The 27,328-nt window shown below is 31.5% G+C and overlaps 1 protein-coding gene across 10 annotated transcripts in view; it reads right to left on the bottom strand.

Moving 5' to 3' along the window:
- The window catches only part of LOC129944648 (uncharacterized), a 153,488-nt gene that overhangs the window by 44,222 nt on the left and 81,938 nt on the right, over nt 1-27,328 (bottom strand). For 8 of the 10 annotated variants that reach the window (XM_056054224.1, XM_056054225.1, XM_056054228.1 and 5 more), the window contains 2 exons: nt 26,015-26,193; nt 12,481-12,525 (listed from right to left, as the gene is read on the bottom strand). In XM_056054224.1, the coding sequence (XP_055910199.1) occupies nt 12,481-12,525; nt 26,015-26,193 (224 nt within the window). Of the gene's footprint in view, nt 1-3,232; nt 3,349-12,480; nt 12,526-26,014; nt 26,194-27,328 lie in introns of those variants that run through there. The other 2 variants (XM_056054234.1, XM_056054233.1) reach the window with 2 other exon arrangements.

The raw sequence follows: 27,328 nt of genomic DNA, 5'->3' as shown, positions 1-27,328 counted from the left end.
CGAATTTTCGTGAGTCATTTGTTAATAGCCCTCAAGAAGTTGATGAAGTATATTTTCATAATCCTCACACTTTTTCGCAAACTAGCTGTAGTCACATACCTGTGCTACAGAGTACGGTCCTTGATCTTTTATCTGCGTTGAATGATGACTGTTCAGCCGGTCCTGATGATATTCCCCCGATAGTACTAAAAAAGTGTAGTAATGCTTTAGTTGAACCCCTTACGTTTTTATTCAAACTTTCTCTAAAAACAGGCAAATTTCCCAGTATATGGAAGAAGTCATTTCTAAAACCAATTTTCAAGAAAGGTAACAAGTCGGATATAAGCAACTACAGGCCCATTGCAAAGCATTCCTAAAGTATTTGAACAAGTTGTTTGTGAAAGCGTAGCATTTTTTAGTAAAAACATCATTTGCGAACAGCAACATGGTTTTGTGAAAAAAAGATCAACCGTTACTAATCTCCTTACATTCTCAAACATATGTTCAAACGCTTTAGAACAAGGTTATGAAGTTGACTGTGTTTTCACTGACTTTGCTAAAGCTTTTGACCAACTTAGCCATGGAATTTTTTTAATTTAAACTTAAGGCTCTTGGTTTTCCACCATTTTTCTTAGCTTGGATTAAGTCATACCTTGAAAACAGATCCTACGAGGTAAAATTTAGAAATTGTCATTCTGAACTTTTTGTTGCTCGATCTGGTGTTCCCCAGGGAAGCCATCTTGCCATGTTCGTCCTTATCTTGAATATGCTTCGCAGGTATGGACTCCCTATTACGAAATTCATAGAAAACGTATTGAATCAATTTAACATTATTTCATTCGCTTTGCCCTAAAAGGTCTTCCTTGGGAAGATCCTTATGATCTGCCTCCTTATGAACATCGTATTCTACTTCTTCAAATGCAATCTCTCCATCAAAGGCGTGTTAATAACGACTAAGTATTTTTTCATCAACTCATTAATGGTGAAATTGATGCACCTTATTTGCTATCTTGTGTACATTTGAATTACCGGGGCGGAACTCATCACCTGCGCACATTTGATTTTATACATATTGACTTCCATAGAACTAACTATGGCAAGAATGAAGCTTTAAGTCGAATGAGCATTTTATATAACTTAAAATGTTCATCGATAGATTTCAATTTAAATAAGGTGGAATTAAAATCATTGTTTAGAAATCATTGTTCTGAAATGTAAAAAAAAGTTATTGTTTAAAGTGGATTTTCGGCTGGAGTCATCAACGGTCCGTAATTCTTCAAAAATTAATTGGATCATATGGAAACTGACGATTTATAGTTTGAACAGGATGGAACTTTTTCCCACAAAACTCGAGACCCAATCGGTATTTTGCGCGAGTGGTTTCATGGCATGGTAATCGGCCACAAAAATCGTGTGATTCGAACCATTTGGACTATTTCTTGTTTGGCTTTCTTAAATCGCATGTCTCTGCGAATAACAAAATATAATGAATCTGTCAAATTCAGCCTAATTTATGCACCAAAGTCATCGTAAACTTGACTTTTTGAACTTACGCCACCCAGCTGTGAAGCCACGCACGGCGGCGTGCGGTGGCAATTTAAACGATGCGTTCTATATTTCTTACATAACGTCATTGACAAGGCTCTCAATTAAGATAAAACCTCATCGATATCTCAATTTCAAAATCGATCCGCCTTTAATGGAAAACCTTTTAACTAATTTTTAACAAGCCTTTTGTACATTTCTAGCGTTCCTCACAGAATAAAATGTAACTGCTTCAAATGGCAGGTAGTGGGTCGTCACTAAGACGTTAAATTACGCGAGCAGAGAACTTTTCACCCAAAAAATCCATAATAGATTGCGATGCGCGACTTGTTGCCACGTTTAGCCGAGTTTTTCAAGCGCTTCGGACAAAAAGGTTGTGTACGGCACGTCCGATTCGAGTCACCAGTAACACTTGCAGCAGAACGTTGGTATTACAATAAAGTTAGTTTGTGCAACAGTCCGTTGATAAGTAGAGAGGCCTTCAACTCTCAACCATTCCTGTGTGCGAGTCATTCCAGGAACGGAGTGCATTTATGTATATACACGTTTAAAATTTTCCGTCATTTTAATAAAATGTTAATATTGTAATTCTTAATTTCAAGACATTTACGTGTGAATTTATTGTTCTATTTTTTTGACAGCTGTAAGATCCAGAAATTCTTCTTTCTATAGGCACTTGAAATATCAATGTTAATTTCTTCCAATTTCTGTGACGTATAAAAATACTTTCTTTAATTGAAAAATTACATTAATAAATTAAATCGATTAATGTAAACAATGCATAAAATGTGTTGCCAAATGGTTAAAGTTAATTTAATATTTAATACAAATTTCCAGACAACATAATTTATTATAGCAGTAAGAAAATTATAAAAATCGTATTTGATTTGTTACTTTAAGCAAAAATTATGAACCCTCTTCCTTCCATTATTTTGGCTTTTATTTCAAATTGAGTGCATTTCAAGTTGTCTTATTGTTATAAAATACTTTATAGAATAACTGATGATACTTTTAAATATCCAATAAATATTCAGTGACGCACGCAAAAAGAAATGCAGAGGGAAGAGGACCTTTGAGTTTTTGTATCTATCAATATCGATTTTCTAGGAAATGGTCATGATGTGGTCAATGGTAGGAATGTTCTAAGTTGATTTTGATTTAAAAGCAAATTCTTTTTTTTAGTGAATAGAAAGCAGAAAAAACTACAAAATTTCTTTAATAAAATATTTCTTTTATAAATATGCTACGCATAAAATTCCTCATGTATACAAAAGGTTGATAAAATTGCACTTAAAATAAAAACTTTTAAAAATACCGAAGAAGAGTAGCTTGTTGATTTTATACAAAAAAATAGACTTTTGACAAAATATTTGTTTTTAGATTTTTTAATTTATTTTTATTTTTTGTACAAATATTTTTCAAAAGTTGTATCAAAAACTCATTTACGCCGCAGTTATAAAATCTATTTTGAAATGCCATTTGAAATTCGAAGAAATGTTTGGTGTTTTTTAATTATTCAGTTACTTAAGTATTATAAGTCAATATACAAAAAATACATAATTTGTGTATATTAGTGATTATGAAACATTTAGACTTACAAAAAAGTATTCAAATTGTGTACTGAGCGTGGTATTTTCGATAGCATACTTGAACTTAATTCTCCAAACAGAAAACAAAAAAAGTAAATAAAATGTTTTAACTAACGTACCTGTACTGCATTTTTTCTGATGCGTATTGAAAGGAATACATTAGCAAGACTAAAGACATGTGATTTTTTTGTTTATAATCAGAATCACGCCGAGAAGGACTTCAACATAACAGGGTCTAGAATTTATAGTAATATGCATAATGTTTATAATTATATTGTTTTTTAACTCTTAACAAATATTGATCCTAATGAAAAAAGTTCATATTCCTTAAATAAACTTCCCATAAAATTAAAATAATAACAGATGCAATAAATAAAACTATAAAAGGATGAGAATAAAACTTAAAGGAGGGCTAAGGACACCGTAAAAAAAAATTATTCGTTAAGTTCTGAGAAACTTTTATGGTTAGTGCTAAAAACCGACCAAATAGTATTTAAACAAAAAAATAACGTACAACAGAATCGAGTTCAAAAACAAGATTATAAGTAATGTCTGTTTCCAAAACTTAAAAAATCAAACTAGTGTGTTCAGTTTATATTTTATTGGGGTGTGTCCAATAGATATAGCCGTACTTACACACTCCTAAAAATGAGAGTTTTCTAACATCATGTTTTTTAGACAAATCAAACGTTTATTTTCATTTTCCAGAACTTCATAATGTCAATGTAAAAACTAGACCAGAAAATAATTTAAAATTAGAATCGGTGACCTTTTTTTAATTTCAGGGAAAATTCAGTAATAGTTTTCGGTTTCTCTAAGAAAATACACTTACAAGTGGTTTCAAAAATTAGAAGTAACTTCTGAAACAATCATAACTAATAACTTCCCATCCCGTCTGTCGATTTGTCATTTAGTTTTAGTCAAAAATAAATGTTTAATAACTTCTGTAGCATTTAAAAGTTTTTATTTCTTTATTAAATAAATATAAATTAGATGAATAAAATGAATCTGAAGTCAATCTCTTTTATTATTTACGAGATATCGAAATCGAGCATCAATTTGTATAAATTTTTGTACTATTTTTTGTAAATTGTAATTTTGTATGAAAAACCTGAACGTTGGAATTATATAACAAATTTACTGAATTTTGAAAACATATTGTTTCTGTAAGATATAATTAGTTTGGAGCCAATATTTTTAAAATTTGAAATTATATTTCAGTCGAGTTGTAGTATTGTTTTTTTTTTTTGATTTCTTTTTGTATACAAACACATCGATTCGATTTCCCTTAAAATTTCACCGAATGTTGAAAACAATATTCTTTTAGAAGATAAAATTAGGTTGAAGCCAATATTTCAATTTTTTCAAAACATACTTGTGTGGAAAACCAATGTTTATGATCTTTTAGTAATGTTTTTTTTTTCAGGTTTTTAATTGTTGTAAAACAACTATTAATTTAATTTTTTCTCAAAGTTGTTCCAAATGTGAAAAAGTTATTTTACGTTACAATTATTTTTAGTTCCTAAAATACTAGTATTGGAGGTGAAAATTTTTTTTTCATTTTTTTTGATTTATAAAAGAAAACTTTAGTTGATTTTTTCAAAAAATATAATTGTTTGCTTTCAAGTTTCAATATATAATACAAAAATTAATTCAAGTCACTATAACGTTATTGGTTCGTAAGATATTTTGGTTAACCAAAATGTTCACCTTTTTTTAAATTTCTATGGTTAAAAAAACTCATATTCAATTTTTTTTAAAAGTCCATTTTGCTGCATCTTTCCGCTTTATTATACAAAATAATTTTAAGTCGATATCTCTTCTTGACCTTGAGATTTGGAAGACGAAAAATGCTTCCTAAACGTACGAACGTATGTACATACAGTGTACACAGTGTAAAGAGCCTTCTCTACAAATGTTTTATTTAGACTATAGAGACTTTGAAACGTCGAGAAATTTCAACTTTCAATTCGGCAAATCGGACCGATTAAAATAATTCTTATGTGAAGTTAATAATGCAACTCTAGCACTAATATCACCCATGTACAATATCAATAGATTTCAAAATGAGGCTTCATCAAAATTAAAGACAGAACGCATTGTGTTTTACAAAAGTTAAATAGATATTTTCAATTCAGGTATTAAATAAGAAATCGATCAATAGATATGTATAACTACCTTTGATGATTTCGATAAATTGATAATCGAATAGGAAATTGCATTTAATTAAAAATAAAATATTTTTTTTCCACTGACTTTGAATGTATTTTGAAATACCTTGCAAGGAAAACAATTTAAACTATCCGGTTCACTTTAAATAAGCTCCAAAAATTGGGTTCAAAGTTAAAATCGATTTCTTATAATTTCCCCTTCGATTATCATTTTAGTCAAATCATTTAGGTGTATAAAATAAATAAATCAACTAATGATGGTTATGGATATTAAAAATCCTATTTCTAAGTGTAATCAGAGAAAAATTAATAAACTATTTCTACAATTAAAAAACAGATCTACTAACAAAGTAGGAATTCCATTGGGAAATAATTTAATTTCCTGATTTCGATTTTGTACATTTATATCTCCTAGGAGTAGAGAGGGTTACTCTTCCATTGCAAACTTTTTGTTATAAAATTAATTAAATTGTTCAAAAATTCTAATTACCAGAAACTATACTTCTTTTGTTTTATTATAATTTTAATTTATTTTTTGTATATATTGTTGACGGAATCCAACCTTTTATGTTATAAGTAGTACATATAATATTCAAAAATTATTTGAAACTATCAAAAGAAATTTAAAATAAGGAAATAAGACAAAGGAGTAACTAAATTTATTTATATTGTAAGATTTGTTGAAACAAATTATCTCGCAATTCTTTGTTACTTTAAAAATAGATTTTAAACATTAGTCAACGCTGACGGCAGAAAATAAATAAAGGATTATTTTACCGACACAATAAACAGGCGCCACAAAAATTAAGAACATACTAAAAATATTTGTCTTTTGATTGTATTTTCTCACAGTTTGTGTTTATTTAAGAACATTGAAAATTGTACGTGGTACATAATTGTAATTTCAAAAGAAAAGCATAGGTATGTTTAGAAGACGTAAGAGACTTCATGTTCCTTGACTGCAAATTTAAAGCAAGGAAACTAGTTAGATTTCCAGATGCCATTAATTTTAAATTTAAAACTTCACTTCACTGAAATTGGCAAATACAAAAAACTTTATAATCTACAAAAGCAACAAAATAATAAGAGTTGTATTTTGCGTACCAAATTTTACCTATTTGATAGGGAAGCATTTTATACATTTAAAAAAAGTAAGGAAGTTTAGTATTCAGCTAAATATGACTTAACGTCTGTCAAAAACTGATATTTGGATAAACTTGACTTGATAGTAAAAGAATTTCGTTTCTTAATTAACTTTCCAGTAAAATTTCCAATAAAAGTTCACTTAATTGGAAAGTAAAGAAATTTTTTGACAGATACAATAGAAATTTGCCTTTACTTCAAGTCCTCTTATTTTGAACCTGAGCATTACCATTATTTATCTAAATCTTAATCTTAAATAAGAAGTACTAATAACTGAAAAAATTTTATAAATATTGGAAGTAAACTGAATTCGATTTCTAGGTAACTGAAACAATTTTAATAACACCATTCTTAAATCCCTGATAACTTTTTTAAGGTATAATTAAAAGAATGATATAAATTAATGAAGCGCGATATAAGTCATTTTACAAAACTTGCAAAGGAAATTCTGGTTATTTTTTTAAAAACATTCAATTTTAGTTACAAATTTTAAATATTTCTGTAAAACTTTAAGTAAATTATATGTTTGAACCTTTTATTTGCAGGTTTTAAAGAAAGTTTTTTGCCACCAAGTATTGAAACAATTTAATGGCAATAGTACAGGCATTAAGCTTTCCCCATTTCAATGTGGCTGATCAATGGAGGATAACATTGTAAAACTGAATTGGTTGACCGTAAATTCGGTCCCAGAAAGTGAAGACATTGATGGTAAAGACAATACTTTAAATTTTACATTCGATTAATCTGATGATGAATGATTTTTTCTATACAATTAGTTTTCAAATAAAATGTTTCATTTCTTTTTTTCAATTTGATGATGTTATGTGATTTTTGCATTTATTGATTATGCCTAAAATTAAAGATGCATTCCTCACAGTTTGTAATCAAAGGAAGTTTTCTGATATTTTCTTGTACCAATCTTATGGTTATATATTACAGGAAAAAAGTTATCAGGGTCTTAAATTGAAAATTGGATTTGAAAAACTTAAAATGGGTCTGGGTACAAGTAGGCTGAAAGTAAAACGTAGCGGACATAAGTAATTAGCGGATTTTTTTCTGATTTTGTAAAAAATCACTCATGAAGTTATCATTTCGATCTCAAAATCGGAAAAATTACCATTTTCAAACGCTAACCCCCGACTACGACTGACAAAGAAAAAAGCTGCCAGACGGTTGAATCTAATATAATGGTGTACGAGTATATATAGAATATAATATGTATACGTATATTGTAAATCGGTTATCACTCAACTTCCAAAATTTGCTGCCAATTTCTTACAAAAATTCATACATTTCTGATCAACTTTTATAAATTACGGGTTATCAATTTTGTGGCTTCAAAAGTATAGAGCTGGAATTCGACATCTCTCAAAGTTCTAAAACCATTTTTTTTTTCACAACGCATTCAAATTATTAAAACCTGTTACAAAAATGGTGATTCTGCCACAGCCACGTATCGTCTTTTAAAAGGACATAATGGCTAACACAATCGTCTAACTATGCAAGCAATTGGCTAAATTGTGAAGACATTTGAAGAGATTGGATTGGTTACAGATATTGTAAGACCTGTCCATCATCGTTTCGCTCGTACCACTAAAAATATCGCTGCGCTATCGGAGACCCGAATATATCGATTCCTCATCGTTCTTAGAAATAAGGACTGTCTTACGGCACATTGTGGCGTATTTTGCATTTGGATCTACACCTACCATCCATATAAAGTCCAGCTCACACATCAACTGAAGCCAGCTGACCATTCGCAATGTCGTAAATGCGTGGAATGGGTGAATGAACAAAATTTCTTCAGCGACGAAGCACATTTCTCACTCAGTGGTTATGTTAATAAACAAAATTGTCGTATTTAGGGTTTTGAGAATCCTAAAGTAATTGAAGAGAGGTTATTATATCCACAAAAAGTCACTGTTTGGTGCGCTCTTTGGTCCGGAGGTATGATTGGACCTTACTTCTTCGAAAACGGCGAAGAATACGTCTTGGAGAATATGTGGTTTCAACAAGACTGGGCCACATGCCACACAACTTGAGCGAATATGGCTTTATTGCAACAGACATTTTGTGGGAACGTACTTCCTCATCGTGGCGATATCAACTGGCCATCATAGTCATGCGATCTTATACGGCTGGACGTTGTTATGTGGGGCTACTTGAAAGACCGTGTTTAAGCAGATAAACCTTTGGCTGTTGAGCACTTAAAAACCGACATTCGTCAAGTCAAACCTGAGATACCGCCCAATATGTATCAAAAAGTGGTTGAAAATTATTTCAAAAGAATCGCTGCTAGCAACAATTGGCTTGATAGTCATTTATTTTACAAATAATGTTAACGTTCAAACTTGGTATTAACAAAGGAATATCATGAGACAAATATATTTTACATTTATTTTATTTACGTTTACTTTTGGAACCGCAAAATAGATAAGCCTCTATGTTATAGAATAAAAGTTATGAGGATCTTGAGGGTTGAAAATGCATTTTTAAAAAGTTTAAAATTAGTCTGGAAAGCAAAACGTCTTAAACTTACTTTTTTGTAACCAGTAGATTTGTTCTCCTTTTTTTTGTATCACTCACAATAACCATTTTCGAGCGCTCACCCCAGAGCACGGCTGAAAAAGAAAACTGCCAGACGCTTGAGTTTGATATAATGGTTCGTATATCTGCACATTGACATAAAGGAATTTATTTTATCACTCCACTCCCAAAATTAGCAGATTATAACGTTTCAGAAAATTTCATTCAAAAAATCATACATTTCTGACTGAATTTAATAAATATAGAAATATAGAAAAAAAAAAAAACGATTTTTCCTTTATCCATTGTAGTTGGAACATTCTTGCATGAAAAGATCTTAAATTAAAAAAAAAAACTAGGTGGTCCGTTGGGAACTGGGGCCTAATAATTTACAAATCTGAACCATTTCTGTTTACGAGTAATGTTGTCAGGAACAGGAGCGACCAACAGTTTTCCGTCGAACCCGAACGGCTAATTTGAGAAAGCACTTTTCATGATAAGAATTACTCTTGGAGAATTTGTCGAGTCCTCTCAAGAGGCAGTACCCGTGAAAAAAAAACTTTAGATGGGATTGAACGCAAGACCTCTAGCACGTTAGTCCAACGCACTAACCATCATGGCACGGGTACTAAAGATCTTAAATCAGCGAGTTCTAAATAATTAACAAGTCCTGATTTACTTCACACAAAAAATAAAGAGATGGAATAGGACCCAATTGTAATTTTGTATTCCCTAATATATGAGGTGTGGCAATTAAGATCCGGGAATTCAGTTATAATGTAAAAAGTGGCAACACTTTTTCATTTGTTATCATCTGTCTAAGAAGGGGATTTTCCTTTCAGTTATATAGTTCGAAGTTGAAGAACATTTGGTTTGCGTTTTATGCGTATTTTTTGCAAGTTACTTTTTTAGTGGCTTAGTGAAAATGTGTGACGTACATTACAAACAACGTGTTTTGATTAAATTTTTAGTGAAATCTGGCGAAAAACCCTCGGAACTCCTCCGAAAATTGCAGGTTGTCTATGGAGACGATAGCATATCGAAAACGCATGTTTGAATGGGCGAAGCGGTTCAAGGAATCGCGTGAACCGGTGGAAGACGATCCACGTGAAGGAGCTCCCGTAACCTCTCATACCCACGCGAATGTTGATCGTTTGCGCATGTTGATCACGTGACCGTCGCCTAAGCATGCGTGCGTTTTCTTTCGAGTTAAACATCAACAAAGAAACGGTTCGGAAAATGTTATACGAGAATTTGAATATGCGAAAGATTTGCGCAAAGATTGTTCCTAAGGTTCTCACCCATTCTCGTTCGTTGTGCAAGAGTTTTTGGCAAAAAAAGGCATCCTGACGTTGCCTCACCCAGCCTATAGCCCCGATATTGCTCCCTGCGACTTTTTTCTATTCCCCAAGATGAAGTCGGACCTCAAGGGAACTCATCATGGCGGCGCAGAAGGTCCAAGAAGCTCTTACCGTGGTGCTTAACGCGCTAACTTGGGAGGACTACCAAGGGTGCTTCCAATCATGGGAGAAACGTTGGAATCGTGGTTTAGAGTTAAAGGGAGATTATTGTGAAGGTATTTAGTAAAATTTGTTCCTTAAACTTCATTTTCTTGTTTTATTGACAAATTCCCGGAACTTAATTGCCACACCTCGTGGAATATAAATATTAAATCACAAATAAACAACGACAGTTAAAATTTGAAATGAAATTTACCAATTTTTAAGCCAAATAACATTCCAAGTTTAAAACATGGACAAGGCTTTTAATTGTCGTTAAAATAAAACTAAAAGGAAATAATTTTGTTTTTATAATTTATTTTAACTCAATCAGAAGACGTTAGGTCTTTACGCCCAAATTAAAAACGTAATTTTTGTTGTACGATTTGGGCAATATTACGGAACCTTTGGGCGTTGAACCTTTGTTGGTTTTATGAAATACCAAATAAAAAGAAGCGTTTGGTCTTATTGGCCAACAAAATAACGCCAAGATATTAAAACAAAAACAACTGTCTGATCGCCAAAAAATTCGGAACGTCAAGAGAGAGTAACAAATATGTTGGGTCTTATTTTACTTTCAGATAGCAAAATAAGGCCAATTTTCAAAGTAATATAAAACAAAGTGGTTTGCATGCTCCCAGTGCTAGCACCCATCATAATGGCGTATAAACAGTGAAATATTCAAAGCTTCTATGAATGCTGAGTCTTAAAATGCAAAGAAACTTTGCATACACTCAACTTCGCACCTACTCCAAAGAAGATGGAGAGTATTGTGCAACACAAAACCTCACTATTTACACGCGTCTACTGCAACAAAAATCACCAGAACATTTTAAATTACCAAATTTAACAAACAACAAAAAATATTTTAGTATTTATAACATTTTTAAATTTGGGCTTTACGACATTGCAAGTTAGTTTGGGTGATATGACATTTTCTTTATGCCTTGCGACTTTTTTTTAGTGATATTTTTTACGACGACGACGTTCCTCTTTTTGGACTTTATGTCATATTATGATTTGGCTGATAAGACATAAGAAACAATAGAAACTATTACCGTCGTAATGCCCAAAATAAATGTCACAAAGCCCAACCCCTATATCGCATAAAACCCAAATTCATAATTAAAAATTCTTTTAGTAAAAATGACAACTAACAATTTGGGCGTTTTTTTTATTTATTTATTTATTTATTTATTTGGGCGTTATGACATTCGCTTTGGATGTTTTTTTTTTTTAAGTTTTTGGGCTTTATGAAATTTAAGGATTTAGGCCTTATGGTTTTGGGCGGAAGGACTTAATGCCTAATAACAATTAAAAACGGTAATATAAAGTGTAGTCTAATATTTTTTTGGCTTCAAGAATATTCAAAGTTGTCTTATGATAAAATCTGACATTATTTTTTTTCCATTGAATATAAGCAAGTATGTTTCAGTAAAGATTGATGAAAAGTCTTAATCAGACAATTCTTATTTTGTATTTATTTTAATTATCTTACCTACTCGTATGTACCTTACACCAATATTTATATCCATAAATGCAAACTTTCCTTTCAAATAAAAATTCATCTAAAGTGCTTCGAATTTTATTTACATATTAAATTTTGTTCATCAACAAATTCATCCTTCTAAGTTTGTCTATTGTTTGTCTAAATTTTCTAAAGTCTCAAAACAAATTAATAAAGGAGATTTTTAACAAACTTTTTATCTCCTTAAATAAAAAACTCATTGCAGGGCATTATTTTTTTCTAACTATAGAATATTTTGTGTGACGTGAAAAAATTATAACGCAATTTTCCATAAACGAACAAATTTTAGTTTTTTTTTTTTAAACTGTGCCAGTCTGTTTTTGTAATTTAGAATAATCGTTCATATATTAAAATATAATCTAGTAAAATTCATTTCTTATAATAGCGTCAATAGCAATTTAACAATAAATAGCGCGCTCATGCTTTTTAGCTTTGTAGAATTTTATTTTTTAATTTTAAATTTTTACAAAATTCTATTTACGAAAAAAAAAACTACTTACCAATCACTATCTGGATCTGCATTTCCATCTGCATCTTGTGATTTCCTGGATATATCCAAACAAAAACAAAATTAGCTGACCTCATTTGCATGGCATAAATTAAACGCTTTTCAATTATCATTTTTTCATTTTTCATTTTTCATTTTTCATTTTTCAATTTTCTATTGTATTTTGGTTTCGGTTCATCAACTTGATGAATATGGTTTTCATTTTTATAGCACACAAAATGTTTATATGCAAATTTCTTTTGCCTGACGTTTAGTTTCATATTTAAATTTATTTTTAAATTCTATTTTAAATTTTATATGCAGCAATAGCAAGGAATTTATATGCGTTTTGGCATAAATGCAATTCTAGTATGATGAAGAGAGAAAGGGAGAATCGACCGGACTTTCGGTCTTTGGAAAATATTAATTCTGGTATAAAAATATTTTTGTTTGGATTTCCAAGATCAAACAGTATTTTTGTTTTCAATTAAAATCTATTCTCTGCCATCGCAAATTACTTTTGTTGTAATAATACTCTGGCATCAGTGAGCTTATTATAATATCCTAACTATGTATGTATCTATACGAAACGAACCTATTTTTCAATATTGACCAAAACAGATTTTGATACAATTGACACTGACAAGATGTTTATTTATTTTAATAAGGTATCCGTAAACAATCAATATTTCTTGGTTTTCGAGTTGGTTTGGTGCTGATTGGATTTTAAAGGCTGGTTATTATCTTCGAGTGTTATTCAATTTATTTGCACACTTAATTTGTACGCAGAACGACTCGACGACGAGACATTTTCATTTAAATTTTATTCATTATTTGATTTTGATGATCAGAATAAGTTGTTTTCTAGGCTTTAATTAAGAAATTATTGTAATTTGAAGTGAACGGTGCGGTGGTGGTGCTGGGATGATTATGGATGATTGACAAGTTTTTGGTAATGAGTTTAGAGTCCTGAATTTTGCATAGCAATCGAGCTACGCTATAAGGGAAAGAACCTCTGTTTTTGAAAAACGTCTATTAAATAAACTCAAGGGTAAACTGAATGTTAATAATTATTCGTAGCTAGACGAAGAGAATATTGGTGGAAGTCATTAAGGGGAGTAATATGATAATGTCTATAGAATTAAGAAACATTTCGATAGTGTCTAAGAAAGGTTTAAGTTTTCATTATTATCCTGTTTTTAATACGATATTTTATATAATACATTTTAAAAATATGTATGAAGGATGAAATCCAGAAATCCTATACATTTTTGGTAATCATATAGTTTCAAGTTAATATCCAAATAGAGTCTTGAACAATTTAAAAGTCAATTTAGACTCTACCCTAACTCATAAATATTATTTCTGTAATCGCCGATTAATTGATACGTACTTTTGAAATCTGTGTCAAAATAATTTCTTTACGGAAACAGAATTAAGGAATTGGTGATACCTTAAGGGCCTTGCACATGAGAGCGAACAACGAATGAACGAATGGGCGAACAACATTTCAAAAAGTCAATTTCAAACAAAAACACATTTAAATTATAAGAAACCAATTGACAATTATGTTATTTGCATTTTGTTCTTTAAAACAAGACAATTTTGTTAAAACAATTTGGTAGTACGAGCTGTCAAACTCTATTCGCGTTCCACATACCATCCACACTGCAACGAATAAATTGTTCGCGCACAACTTAACCTCAAAACTATACCACTCTTGTTTTGTTTGTTAAAAAGGGTAATTTTAAATTGACAATTCTTCGCTGTTTACGAATTGAAAAAAGAGGCTGGGATGCGACCCACACTGATAACTTCCCATCCCGTCTGTCGATTTGTCTTACTTAAAAGTACTCGTAACAATTTTTACCAAATTTGCGTAGTATTTTTTGTAGATTTTATTTTAGATGAAAAAACGGACTGTTGGATTTTTATATAAAAATTACTGAATATTGAAAACAATATTTTCTGTGAAATAAAATAAGTTTGAAGCCAATATTTTGAATTTTTGAAAAGCTATTTGAGCCGAAAGTAAATTTTTACCAAGTTTTAGTACTGTTTTTTTAGAGTTTTATTTTTTGTAAAAAAAAATGTCCATTCGATTTTTTTTCAAACTTTAACTGAACAACAATATTTTTTGAAAGATAAAAGTAAACTAAAACCAATATCTCAAAGTTTTGAAAAGAAATTTGAGTCGAAAATCAATTTTTACCAACTTTTATAAATTTTTTTTAGGTTTTTATTTTTTGTAAAAAAATTGTCAATTCGATTTTTCTCAACATTTTTCGAAATTATAAGATAAAATAAGCTTGAAGCCTAAATTTTAAGCTTTTGAAAAGATATTTGAATCGATATTCAATTTTTACGAACTTTGAGTAATGTTTTTTTTTAGATTTGTATTTTTTATAAAAAAAACTGTCAATTAGATTTTTCTCAAAATTTTATCAGATGTCAAAAACATTATTCTTCGTTGCACAAAATTGTTTTAGAGACGAAATCATATTTCAGTCGTAAAATTTTGGAGGTGACAAATTTTTTGTTCAGTTTTATTGATTTTAAAAAAAACCGTCATATTGATTTTTTTCAAAAAATATACCTGTTTGGTATCACGTTACAATATATTATATAAAATTCAATTCAAGTCTTTAGCGTTTTTGGTTCGTAAGATATTTAGGGTTAACCAAATTTTTCACCTTTTTTTCAAACTGCTATGGTAAAAAAACCACTCACGCAATTTTCTTAAGAGTCCTTTCTGCATCTTTCTGCCTTATTATCTGTATAACAAAATTTATTTGAAGTTGATATCTCTTCTGGTTCTTGAGCTATGGAGGACGAAAAAAACGTCGCGAACGTACGGACGTACGAACGTAGGTAAACACGCACGCACAGACATCTTTCTAAAAATCTTTTATTTCGAAACTAGGCACCTTGAAACGTTGAGAAATGTCAAAATTTTCAATTTGACAAATCGGACCCATTACAATAACTTCCTATGGGAAGTTAATAAAGCTCATGTGAAAGAAAAGTCAAAAATATTCGCAGTTCGTAGCTCATGTGCAAGACGCTTCTGGGTTGAAAATCGGAGTAAGTTCTTTTCCCACATGAGTGGGATCTTATCATTGTCGTATTGAGAAGTTTATTTGTACTCAACATAGTTTAACAAAAAGAAGCAGAGAGCCTGGGACCTGTTTCACCAAACACTTTTCACTTTGAAAATTATGTTTTTTTTTTTCAAACGCAAACGCTATTTACAACGATGATGCATAAGCGTCTTGTTAGTTGGATTAAGACTGAAAACTTGCTGAGGGAATTTTCCAAGTTATTCAGCAACAGATAACATTTTTATGTTCAGGAGCTTGGCAGATAATTTCTTAAAACCAAAGGAAAGAATTGTTTGTATTTTGTATCGATTTTAAAGCAGCTTTTGAAACAATCAATCGAGGTGCACTATTCTATAGATGTATAGTCTTGGGTTATCATTGAAGTTTGGTCGTGTTTTGCACCCATATAAAGAAACCAGGGAGGAAGTATGGACAGGTGAATAACTCGCTGACTGGTTTGAAATATCGTGGGAAGGCTACATTAAGCCGTACGACCTTTTATAAAAAAGGAAAAATTGGTTAAGCCGAAAAGTGCTATCAAAATTACAGGGAAACAATTCTTCATGAACATGTGTATAGCGCATAGTATAACAAGTTTAAAATCTTTAAAGCAGTAGATTAAAGTAATTCGGTTGGAAAACTCCAAACACACTCTATAAAAAGAATATTTCATCTGCCGCAAAATACGCCAAACTACGTCATAATGCTAGAAACGGGTCTATCTATTTTAATTATAAAAACGTTGAAGTCACAATCAACCTTCACGGGTAGTGAAAAGAGTGGCCAAAAAAGCGATACTAGATCGAAATAGTTGGTACCAAGAATGGAAAGATCTTGCTGAGATATGTCACATTAATTTTTATTTACCCATCGAGGATTTATCAGCCGCTAAAAACATATTGTATGAAATCATTTTAAAGGTTGGTGAAAAATTTAGAACTGAATATATTGCTGAAGCATCTTATTCCTTGAACAGAACAACCTATAGCAGACTGAAACATAAATTTGCTGAAAGCAACTATTTTTAGGAATAAAATAAAGTTCATGTGATCTCTATGATGGTCATTTCACACAGGCCTGATTTACTCGTAAAGTGTAATCTGTCCAACCTATCATTAAGAGAGGTTACTGTCCACTTCTTCGGAAAATTACCCAATTTTAGGGAAATCAGAAGGGATGTTATTAAAATGGACTTTTTATGGGAAGATTAAATTACAAAGTTTATTGAATGAAATGAATATTATAAAATTTTACGAGTCTTGAAAAAAATGCGCTTAGAACTGCTTTAATTCACGAAGATTTCTGGTTTTGTTCCTATTCAATCCTTTAAAATTATGTGTTATTGTTCATGAACTTTATATTGTTAAAAAATTAAACATTTAAAAGTAATTATACTGAGGGCTTGTTACATTCATTGTGTTTTATTTTCAATCCGGATTTGCGGATTGTAAACATTTTTGTTATATAATGTATCTATAAAATCTGTACGTATCTAACAAATGCAAACCAGCAAAGAGGCAATTATTGAATTGAAAAGTATCTTATTTGCAAGATACGTTCCACCAAACTCAAGTTTTGCAAAGTTCAAAGTTTTTTTGGAAAGTGAAACGGTTTAGTATTTTTCAAAGTATTTGCTCTTCTGATTCGCCAGCAAGAAACTTTACAAATCATAATCATATATGAATATTGAAAAAGCTTTTAAGAAATTTGTATTTACATTTTGAAAAGTTTTCGAAAACTAATAAAAAGTTAAATGAACTGTTTTCGAAATAAAGAAGTAAATAATAGTTAACAATACAATGGACATAGGCCATTTTTTAATTTGACGAATTTACCAAAGAACACGAATTTTAAATTTCAAACATGTCTGATTTTGTGGAGGCTTTATTTATCGACATCATTGCCATCTTTCAATGGAATTTGACAGTTTATAGCAAAAAAACGTTTCTTTTAAAAGGCTGCTGAAAATAAAACGCAGAAGTTAAAAAAAGTGACCAAAGAGTATTGAAACAAAGAATTAACTTCGAAATCGGAAATGATTTTTCGACAAGAAAGAACCTTCAAGTAACGAAAAGTATCATTGAATTTGTGTTGTCTAAATAAAATAAACTGCAATTCAGTATCCAAAGAAATATGTGTTTAGGTCCCTCGCAACAACTTTGTGTACTCTACATTGAGCTAAAAACGAAGACCAATATCACAATGTTGCACAGAAAAAGCTAAGAAACTGTAGTTTATCTAATGATGAAATTCCCTTTTTATTTATTTTTTACAAATTCCAAGACGGCTACCTTTTTATTATTTTTGTTTGATCGACTTATTTAGCGTTATCTTTTAAAACGTATATTTGATCTTAATGAAAACTATGTAAGATTTACTTTGCAACTTTTCAAAGTAGGAAACAAATTTTAAAGTTATATTTTAAATTGGTAAAAAAAACTTTCACTTTTCAAATAGAGTCTAAAAAATTGAAAATTTTGTGAAACACTTTGCAGTCTTACGTTGCACAATGTTGTTTTCTTGTTTGGTGAAATAGGCCCCTGGTCTCAGTAACTTTTGTTACAAAAGTAAGTGAAAAATAATGAAAAAACCTTGAGACAGAAATTAGAAATAAATGTTTACTTTCAAGGAATGCTCATCAGTTTACCCTTAACCCAATTTCGAAGCTACTGTTAAGTACAGAGATTCTGAAGTGAAGTGTGGCTTCACAAATGTTGATTTTTTATAAGACTTAATATTTCCCACTCATTAAAATGTGTAGACATTCAACCAAATCAATGTGGATTGTTCATCCTAACACCCATCCCTAATATCCCGCACTTTGTAATCATCACAAGGGTGTTTATAACCCCTAGAGTGCGTGCACATTATAAAAACTTCTTTTTTTTTAAGAATACCGTCTTACGAGCAACGCACGTTAGTCATAATTTAAGAAAATAAATCTCGATGTTACCAGAATGATTATCACAAAACCTAGGTTAAATATCGATAAGCCTTACGTTAAGCAAATATAATATTGATTTCATGTCCTTACAAATCAAATCCTTATATCCATTTGATTTGATTTAAACAAATACTTATCTATATTCAATATTTATAAAACTCATTATCTACTCACATAAAGATTTTTAATCTGGTTTTCTAATCAATGGAGCAAACACTATATTCCACTATAAAATTGTTATTATAATAAGAGAAGTAAGTTACTATATTAGAGAAAGAATAACTAAAACACTTAATAAGACTGTCATGCGACTACCTATAAAATTATACGTAACGTATATTTTTTTAATGCAATTTTATTACACTTTAAATAGAAATAGGAAGTATAGAAAACAAAGTAACTAAAGAATAAATTAATTTAGAAATGCATTCAATATTTTTAAGAAATACAATTTATTTGTTTCTTTTAAAAATTAATTCATTGAATTTTCAAAAGATTTTATTAACTTTTCGTTTTTAATATAAAGTCATACATTTTAATCTAAAAGAAGCTATTCGTAATGTTTTGATTAACTGCAAAAGTTGTATTTGGTTATATCGTCGAAGGAAGCTGGAAAATGTGTAACTTCTGTGTGGAGATTTTAAAGTTCATAAAAACAGTTTTATAACACTATTTGCAATGCTTCACAGTCTTCTCATCAAATTTCAACCAAACAAAATTCACTAACTCAGTTTAATGTTAAATAGTAATTATGAATATAAAGTTTGAGAAATGAGGTATTTGAAAACATGAAGTTGCTCAAGCTTCAAGTTTCAACGAAGATTATTCACAGTAAAAAATATAACTCATTATGCAAAACAAGGAAATGTGCATACGAATCATTGAGGTAAGCTATAATAGCCAAGAACAATCTAATGGATGCAAAATAAGTTTAATACGGATTTTTTTCTCAATTTAAATATTTTAAACTATAATTTTAGCTATTGACAAGTTGTATGGATAGTAACACTACGTGCTATCAAAATTGACAAACAAATTCCCTTAACAGTTTTGAACTATCTTTTGTTGAACCAAAATTAGATGTTAGCGTTTATAACTTAAGAACATCTACACACAATTGGATGATCTTTTATTTGTTTGATTCGTCTATACCCCGAATAACGTTTTATCAACACATCGGAAAAATTATAGACAAAGATTATAAAAAATGTAAACTTTAAAATAAATCAGATTTCAATCAGTTATCGTTCAAAAAATCACATTTCCGGTGGGCGTACCTATGTATGTTTAAATTTCAAGACGTTTATGATTTGTTTAGAAAAAAGCTTGTGAGAAGATGTTATCTTTTGACATTTGACAAGAAAAAAACATCACTATTACTGCAAATAGAAAGATACATCATTCAACAAAGCAATGTAACTGTTAAAGTTCACTTCAAAAATGTCAACTCGTTTGACCTTTTATTGAAAGGGATAGATTGATAGAGAAGCTTCATAGCGATTATGTAAGAGCCATTTTGTCGCATTGAGAAAAAAGATTAGGTCTCTTATCTAGGTCTCTAATCTAATAAAGATACCTCATCGAGTTCTTGAAAGAATGCTTTTCCAAAGCATTTTATTCTGGTGTTTGCCAAAGCAGGACATTTGCAGAGAAAATGGATTATGGTTTCACTTTCTCTTTGGTCACTACAGCTGCGGCAAAAGGTGTTGTAAGAGATACCCAACTTCTCTGCATGAACTCCTATAGGCCAATGTCCGGTACATACCGCAACAATCCTGGCTATGTCTTGCCTTGGCCTGCATAGAAGATCATTTGTACGGGTTATGTTATAGGTGAGCCATATCTTCCTAGATATAATGCAGTTGAGTAAATTGCTCCACCTTCGGTTTGATTCAGTTTGGTAGATAGAAAAGATTGTACCCTTCATAGCACCAAGAGGAATGTTAACCATTTCCGCAAGTGAGCTATGAAAGGCCGATCCTTGCCTGGCTAGCTCGTCAGCCCGTTCATTTCCCACGATACCACTATGGCCCGGAACCCAGATCAGGGTGACACCAAGGTTAATATTCAGGTTCGCAAGCTCATCGCGACATTGCTGGACCAATTTAGATGAGGATATGGCCGAGTTAATGGCTTTGACAGCTGCTGACTGTCTGTAAAGATATCCACATTTTGGTTTTGGTTTAGGTTTTGTTTAAGTATCTTACATGCCTCCCTTATTGCCAGCAGTTCAGCCTGAAAAACGCTAGCAAAGTCAGGAAGCCTAAGGGATTTGGCTACATTTAGGAACTCAGAAAAGATCCCAGAACCGACTCCGCACTCCATCTTTGAGCCGTCAGTAAAGATGGTTGTGTCGAAACCTATCGACACGATGTCATCCTCCCAATCTTCTCTGGATTTGAAAATAACCTTAAAACCCGTACTAAGGTTCAAAGTGGGAATGCAGTAGTCAGTGTCTACCGAGATAATATATGAGGGAATTTATTTCGTAGTGTTGCTGTGACCATAAGGTTTTGGCAACCAGCTATTTGATTCCTTCAGCCTAATAGCGCTGCAGGAAACTATGTATTTAATAAAAAGGTCGATTGGTAGAAGATCCAAAATAACGTTTGGTGCCTACGCAAGCTGTTCTCTGAACCTTCTTTAGCTTATTAATGTTATAGGGTTTGCTAAGAGCAGGCCACCACACAATCGAACCATATGTTAAGATAGGGCGACTACGGCTGTGTACGTCCATAAAATCATCTTCGACTGAAGTCCCCACTTTTTGCGGTTAGTTTTGCTGCAGGCGTAGAAGGCAACACAGGCCTTCTTAACCCGTACTTCAATATTTAGTTTCTAGTTTAGTTTAGGGTCGAGTATAACTCCCAAATGTTTTGCACTGGAAGACAATGATAGGATTTGACCATTGAGTCGAGGTAGTGTGAAGGGAGGTACTTTAGTTTTAGTGGTAAAGAGCAACAGTTCAGTTTTACTTTGGTTCACTCCTAGTCCACAACTCGTGGCCCAGTTGCTAACTTTCTTCAAAGCTGACTCCGTGATTTCACTAATCACAGAGGTGTACTTTCCTGACACCAATAGCACCAAATCATCCGCGTAGGCTACCGCCTTCACTCCACATCTCTCTAATTTAACGAGAATTGTATCCATGACCAGAAGCCATAGAAGAGGCGAAAAAACACCACCCTGGGGTGTTTTCCTACTCACGTATTTTGTTGCGATTGTATTGCCCAGAGAGGCTCGAATCTTTTTACCACTGAGCATGGAAATAATCCATTCTCGAATGAAGTCTTCTACACCGAACTTAACGAGCGATTCTTTTATGGATTCTGTAAGGAAGTTGTTAAAAGCACTTTCTATGTCTAGGAAGGTGGCAAGAGTAAATTCTTTATAATGGATTGTTTGTTCTACAGTACGCACTACCTCATGGAGGGCATTCTCCGTAGATTTGCCCTTAAGATAAGCTTGCTGAGAGCTTTCGAGAGATCGTCCAACTAGGATTTCTCTAATATGGTAATCAAGAATGCGATCCAAGGTTTTAAGCACAAAAGATGTTAAGCTTATTGGTCTGAAATCCTTCGCGGATTCGTGACTTCGCCTACCCACTTTCGGGATAAAAACTACTTTGACCTGTCTCCACGACATTGGCACATGTTTGAGAAGGAGACATCCTTTCAAAATTACATAGTATTTGCATAAATACTTAGGTCTTAAGGTTTTTTAAGTTTATATTGAGTGGTTTATATACGGTTCTTAAATTGGCGCGGGTAGATTTTGATGTCCCATAGCTGCCATTTTTTTTGGTGGCATCTGTCAAATATTTTGTTTATTATTCAGTTATTTATGCCAAATCATTATGGTAAGTTACACGATTGAACATGATAAAACTTTGTTATTAAATGAGTGTTCGTCAACGCAAACGTTGCGTAAAATTGTGCCCATTTTACGGTAGACAGTCGACTCTTCAACGTATGGTGGCCAAATTTGAGACGACTGATTCAATGAACAATCAACAAATACTATTACGTTCAAGGAATGCAAGATCGGCCAAAAACATCGCCCCAGTCCGTGAAAGAATACAGCAGAACCCGAGGCAGTCTATTCTTCACCGTTCACGAGAACTCGGCCTTTCGCAGACTTCAAATTGGCGAATGTTGCATTGGGACTTAGGCCTACACGCGTACAAGATCCAACTGACCCAGGAGCTTAAAGTTTATGACTATAGACAATGCCGCCGTATTTTCGCTGACTGGGCTTCAAATCGTTTGGGAGAGGACCTCAATCCTGGTCGAAAAATCATATTTAGTGACGAGGCGCATTTTTGGATGAATGGCTGTGTTAACAAACGAAATTGCCGTATATGGGACGAAACTAACCAGGTGGTAATGCATCCTCAAAAAGTTACCGTTTGATGTGGATTTTGGGCCGGCGAAGTAATTGGTTCGTACTTTTTTGAAAACGACGTTAGTGAGGCGGTACCGTCAACCGCGAGCGCTAAATCTAACGATGGTACGATGAACCATATAGACCTAGGCGACATGTGGCTTGAGCAACACGGCCGGCGCTTCGTGCCACACAGCAAACTCTACGACATCGACACACAACATTTACCCACCCTTATTGAAAAACCCTATATATGGTCTATCTACCATACAAAATTTCGGGCCCGTAGGAAACAGATGGATTTTTAAAACGCCCCACTATCTTCAATGTATAAATTTTTGGTGCTATTTTTGGACTGGTGATGAAATTGTACTTGAACCTTACTTTTATGGACTGGATTCTAACCCTGGCTTTAAAGATTTTGTTAGATCAAAAAAGAAAGATACTAATGCGGGTAATATTTATTTTCAACGAAACGGAACATTTTCCTGACCGTGTCATTTCACAAAGAACTGATCAGAATTGGTAACGGAAAATGTTATTAAAAATAGTTAGAAATTTTACCATATACCATAACCCCCAAATCATAAAATATCATAAAGCCCAAAATTGATCACAAATTCCAATAAGTTGTCATTTTGGATGGAAGAATTCTCAATTTGACATTCATTTTAAGTCATTAGGACGATTATGATTTCCATCGTTTCTTAAGTCTTATCACCTATCGACACAACCTTAATCATAAAAAGTCCAAAAAGAAAAACGTCATCACTAAGAAAACTTCACAAGGGCCAAATAAAATGTGTTTTTACCCAAACCAACTTTCAATGTCATAACGGCTAAAATAAATTCAGTAGCGCTCTGAAAAGTGCATAAACAGTGAGGTGTGCATCTGAGGCGTGTTTCCACATACATATAATAAAATGTAAAATTCAAAACTCGAAATGTCGTATTGCCCATCAACAAAAAATTTGTCAGAATGCCCAAATTTTAAAACGCAAACGAACAAATTTTTGGGCGATAAAGCCAATTTTTGGGGATAAGACCTTTTTAAATATCTTGTCGTTATCTTGGCAATAAAAATAAGCGCTTCTTTTTATTTATAACTTCATAAAATACAAAAAAGATTTAACGCTCAAAAGTTCAGTAATATTGCCCAACTCGACAACAAAATGTTATTAAAATTGTTTTGGGCGCTAAGACATTTTACATTTCTGTGGCATGGTTTTAGCCTCTAAAAGTATTAAGTGCTGCCACAGTAACTTTGACTCACCTTTTTCGTCGCAATAAAATTTTAAAAGTACTGGCGTTCTTAATATAAAAGTAAAACCTTTAATAGGCTTCCCCGTTTGTTGATAATGACAGGACCAAGAAAATATAATAGTAATAATTTTGCTACACATTCGTTACAAATTTAACTTCCTCAAGATTGTAATAAATTCAAATTAAATTGAATGAAGTACAAAAATTATGTTTATCTTTTTTTTCAAGTTTCACCAACATGTTTTAATCTATTGTCTTAATATTGTCTACAGATATACATAGACATATAGATACTTTATATTGTATTTTTTCATAAAAATGTATTTGATGTATTTGGAAATTCTTATTTTTTAAATTAAGTATGTATGAGCGTATTAGCAAAAGAATTCATTTACGAATTACTGCACCACAAAAAATGTGTATGACTCAATATTCAACAAATCGAAAAAACGTCATTGTTTTTAATTTTTAACAAAATCTATTTAATTATTAAATATTAAAATAAATGTGATTGAATTTTATTTCTATTTCATCATATTTCAAAACGTAATTTATCATTATATGGAAAATTTTAATTAAATTCTTAATAGAATGCATTCAAAATCGATTATATTCTTCTGTTACTCTGATTCTTGCAAAATTCGTTTTATAGATAAAACGCTAGAAAAGTTATAGGTATTTAAAGATATATGTTTTAAGATATTGAATTACTGCCTATGAAAGAAAAAAACACCAAGAGCTCGTTTTACGGTTACACATTACAAAATGCAAAAAAATTGCTAAAACTTTTATTATGATGGAATTAATGATTTTTATTGTATATATTTAGTAAAATTAGTAAATCAAGAAAAACAACACAGTTAAAAGATGTTTTACAAAAATTATGTATTCCGAAACCCATTTAAGAAAATTATTATAATATTGTTTAACAGCACTGTTAGGAAGAGAGTCATTTCATATATAATTTTTAATTTTTTTATTACGTATCTTTTCACATCAACTTAATTTATGTTAGTTGGAAAAAATAAATTTAAAAAAAATTAATTAAAAGAAAAAACAAAAGGAAATAATACTACGTTGCAATATTAAACACAGAAATAGATTAATATTTTTGGGCACCGTTCCTTTTTATTCTTCGCAAGGAGCAATAGTATAGCATTACGGCTCTAACGTTTCGCCAACCCTGAACACCCTTGGTGTAGGAAGAGGTACTAGGACGATGAGAACTGGGTGGGTTCTCATTGGCTGCATTGGAATTGGCGTTGGCGTTGACGTTGGTCTTGCTATTGATGTTGGTTTCGGAGTAATAGTGTTGGAAGTGAGGCTCTTGGTTAAGCCTGTCTCTTTCTGTGGAGGCAGGCCTTGAGTTTCGGATAGCATTTATTTTCTGAGCATCTGTGTGTCGTTTAACTGAATTGTAATTGATTGTGTCATTAGCTTGGGAACATGTAGATGATGAGGGTGAACCTAGTGTCTTAACCGGTGGTTGACGGTGATTTGACTTACGCAATTTTCTTTTCCTAAATACAATTATTATATAGGTATATAAAATATGTATATATGTATATATAGATATGTATTCAACAAAGGCATAAATATTATACAAAAATATTTGGCTAATAATTTTTATTAAGTACTTAAAACTTAAAAATATTATAAAATATGATGTAGAATTTTATGAATTATGCGTTTTTTTTAAATGTAAATATTTACAAAAAAGGATTTGTCAATTGTTTTTTCTTTTAACCCCTTTAAACTTTTCAACTATATTTTCTTCTATTTATTTTTGTTTTTTTTTTTTGTTTGTTGGTTTTAAAGTATATTTACAATTTATCAATGAACAATTCAATTCTTACCTCTGGCACGGACTTTTATTGTCGGATGAAATGAGAGTGTTGCTGCTGTCGTTATCTTCTTTGGGGGGAGAACTTTCGGTTGTGTTTAGCTCGTTAGGAGAGCCGACTGTAAAAGTTGGACTGACATTATCTTCAATAGCGCTGTCATCTCTATTTGAATCACACTGTGAAGTCTTCATCTGAAAAATAAATACTTAAATTATATATCAATTGAATACAAATGAAATCTTATTCAGTTGAGATTTAAAAATGTCTACAAAATTTCGAATAATTTATTATAATTAACATGATACAAATAAACACACAAATTAAAAAAAGAAAACAAGACGTTTCCAGATTATTTTATTTACATTAGCGTGTCCAAAATAAGTCGACCTATAGTTATATCGTTTACAAACAATAAACATACTGGACTATACATTGAGAAGAAATATAATTGAATTCACATGCATTTCTGAGAGAATGATGAGACTAATAACTTTTTATTTCTCTTGTAATAGCTCGAGTTTTTAGCTTACTTTGGAAATTTAATTCAAAATGTTTTTATATAGGTCAAAATTTCATATCACAAATCGTTTAAATAAATTCATGCACAAAAACTAAAAATAACAACTAAGTCTACAAATTCGTAAATTCTATAAAATATGTTTTTTTTTTGTAAATCATCCCATCCATTATATACTATAGGCATAAAGGGTAGGCTTGAAAAATGCTCAATTGAAAGTACATATAAATTTATATACATAAATATAGACACACAAAGTAATTCGGTAGGATGTGTAAGTTTACTGTACACATGAGATATTTTATTGTAAACGGTGATTTCTTAAGAGCTTGAGAACTTTAAAAAAAAAAAAAAACGCATAAAATTTGCAAAATCTCATCGATTCTTTATTTGAAACGTTAGATTGGTCTATGACATTTACTTTTTGAAGATAATTTCATTTAAATGTTGACCGCGGCTGCGTCTTAGGTGGTCCATTCGGAAAGTCCAATTTTGGGTAACTTTTTCGAGCATTTCGGCCGGAATAGCCCGATTTTCTTCGGAAATGTAGTCTTCCAAAGCTGGAATAGTTGCTGGCTTATTTGTGTAGACTTTAGACTTGACGTAGACTCACAGAAAATAGTCTAAAGGTGTCAAATCACATGATCTTGGTGGCCAACTTACCGGTCTATTCCTTGAGATGAATTGTTCTCCGAAGTTTTCCCTCAAAATGGCCATAGAATCGCGAGCTGTGTGGAATGTAGCGCCATCTTGTTGAAACCACATGTCAACCAAGTTCAGTTCTTCCATTTTTGGCAACAAAAAGTTTG

Source organism: Eupeodes corollae, chromosome 2 (genome assembly GCF_945859685.1).
Source record: "Eupeodes corollae chromosome 2, idEupCoro1.1, whole genome shotgun sequence".
NCBI lineage: Eukaryota > Metazoa > Arthropoda > Insecta > Diptera > Syrphidae > Eupeodes > Eupeodes corollae.
Note: the sequence above shows the minus strand (reverse complement) of the source record. Positions and strands in the feature narration are given on the sequence as shown.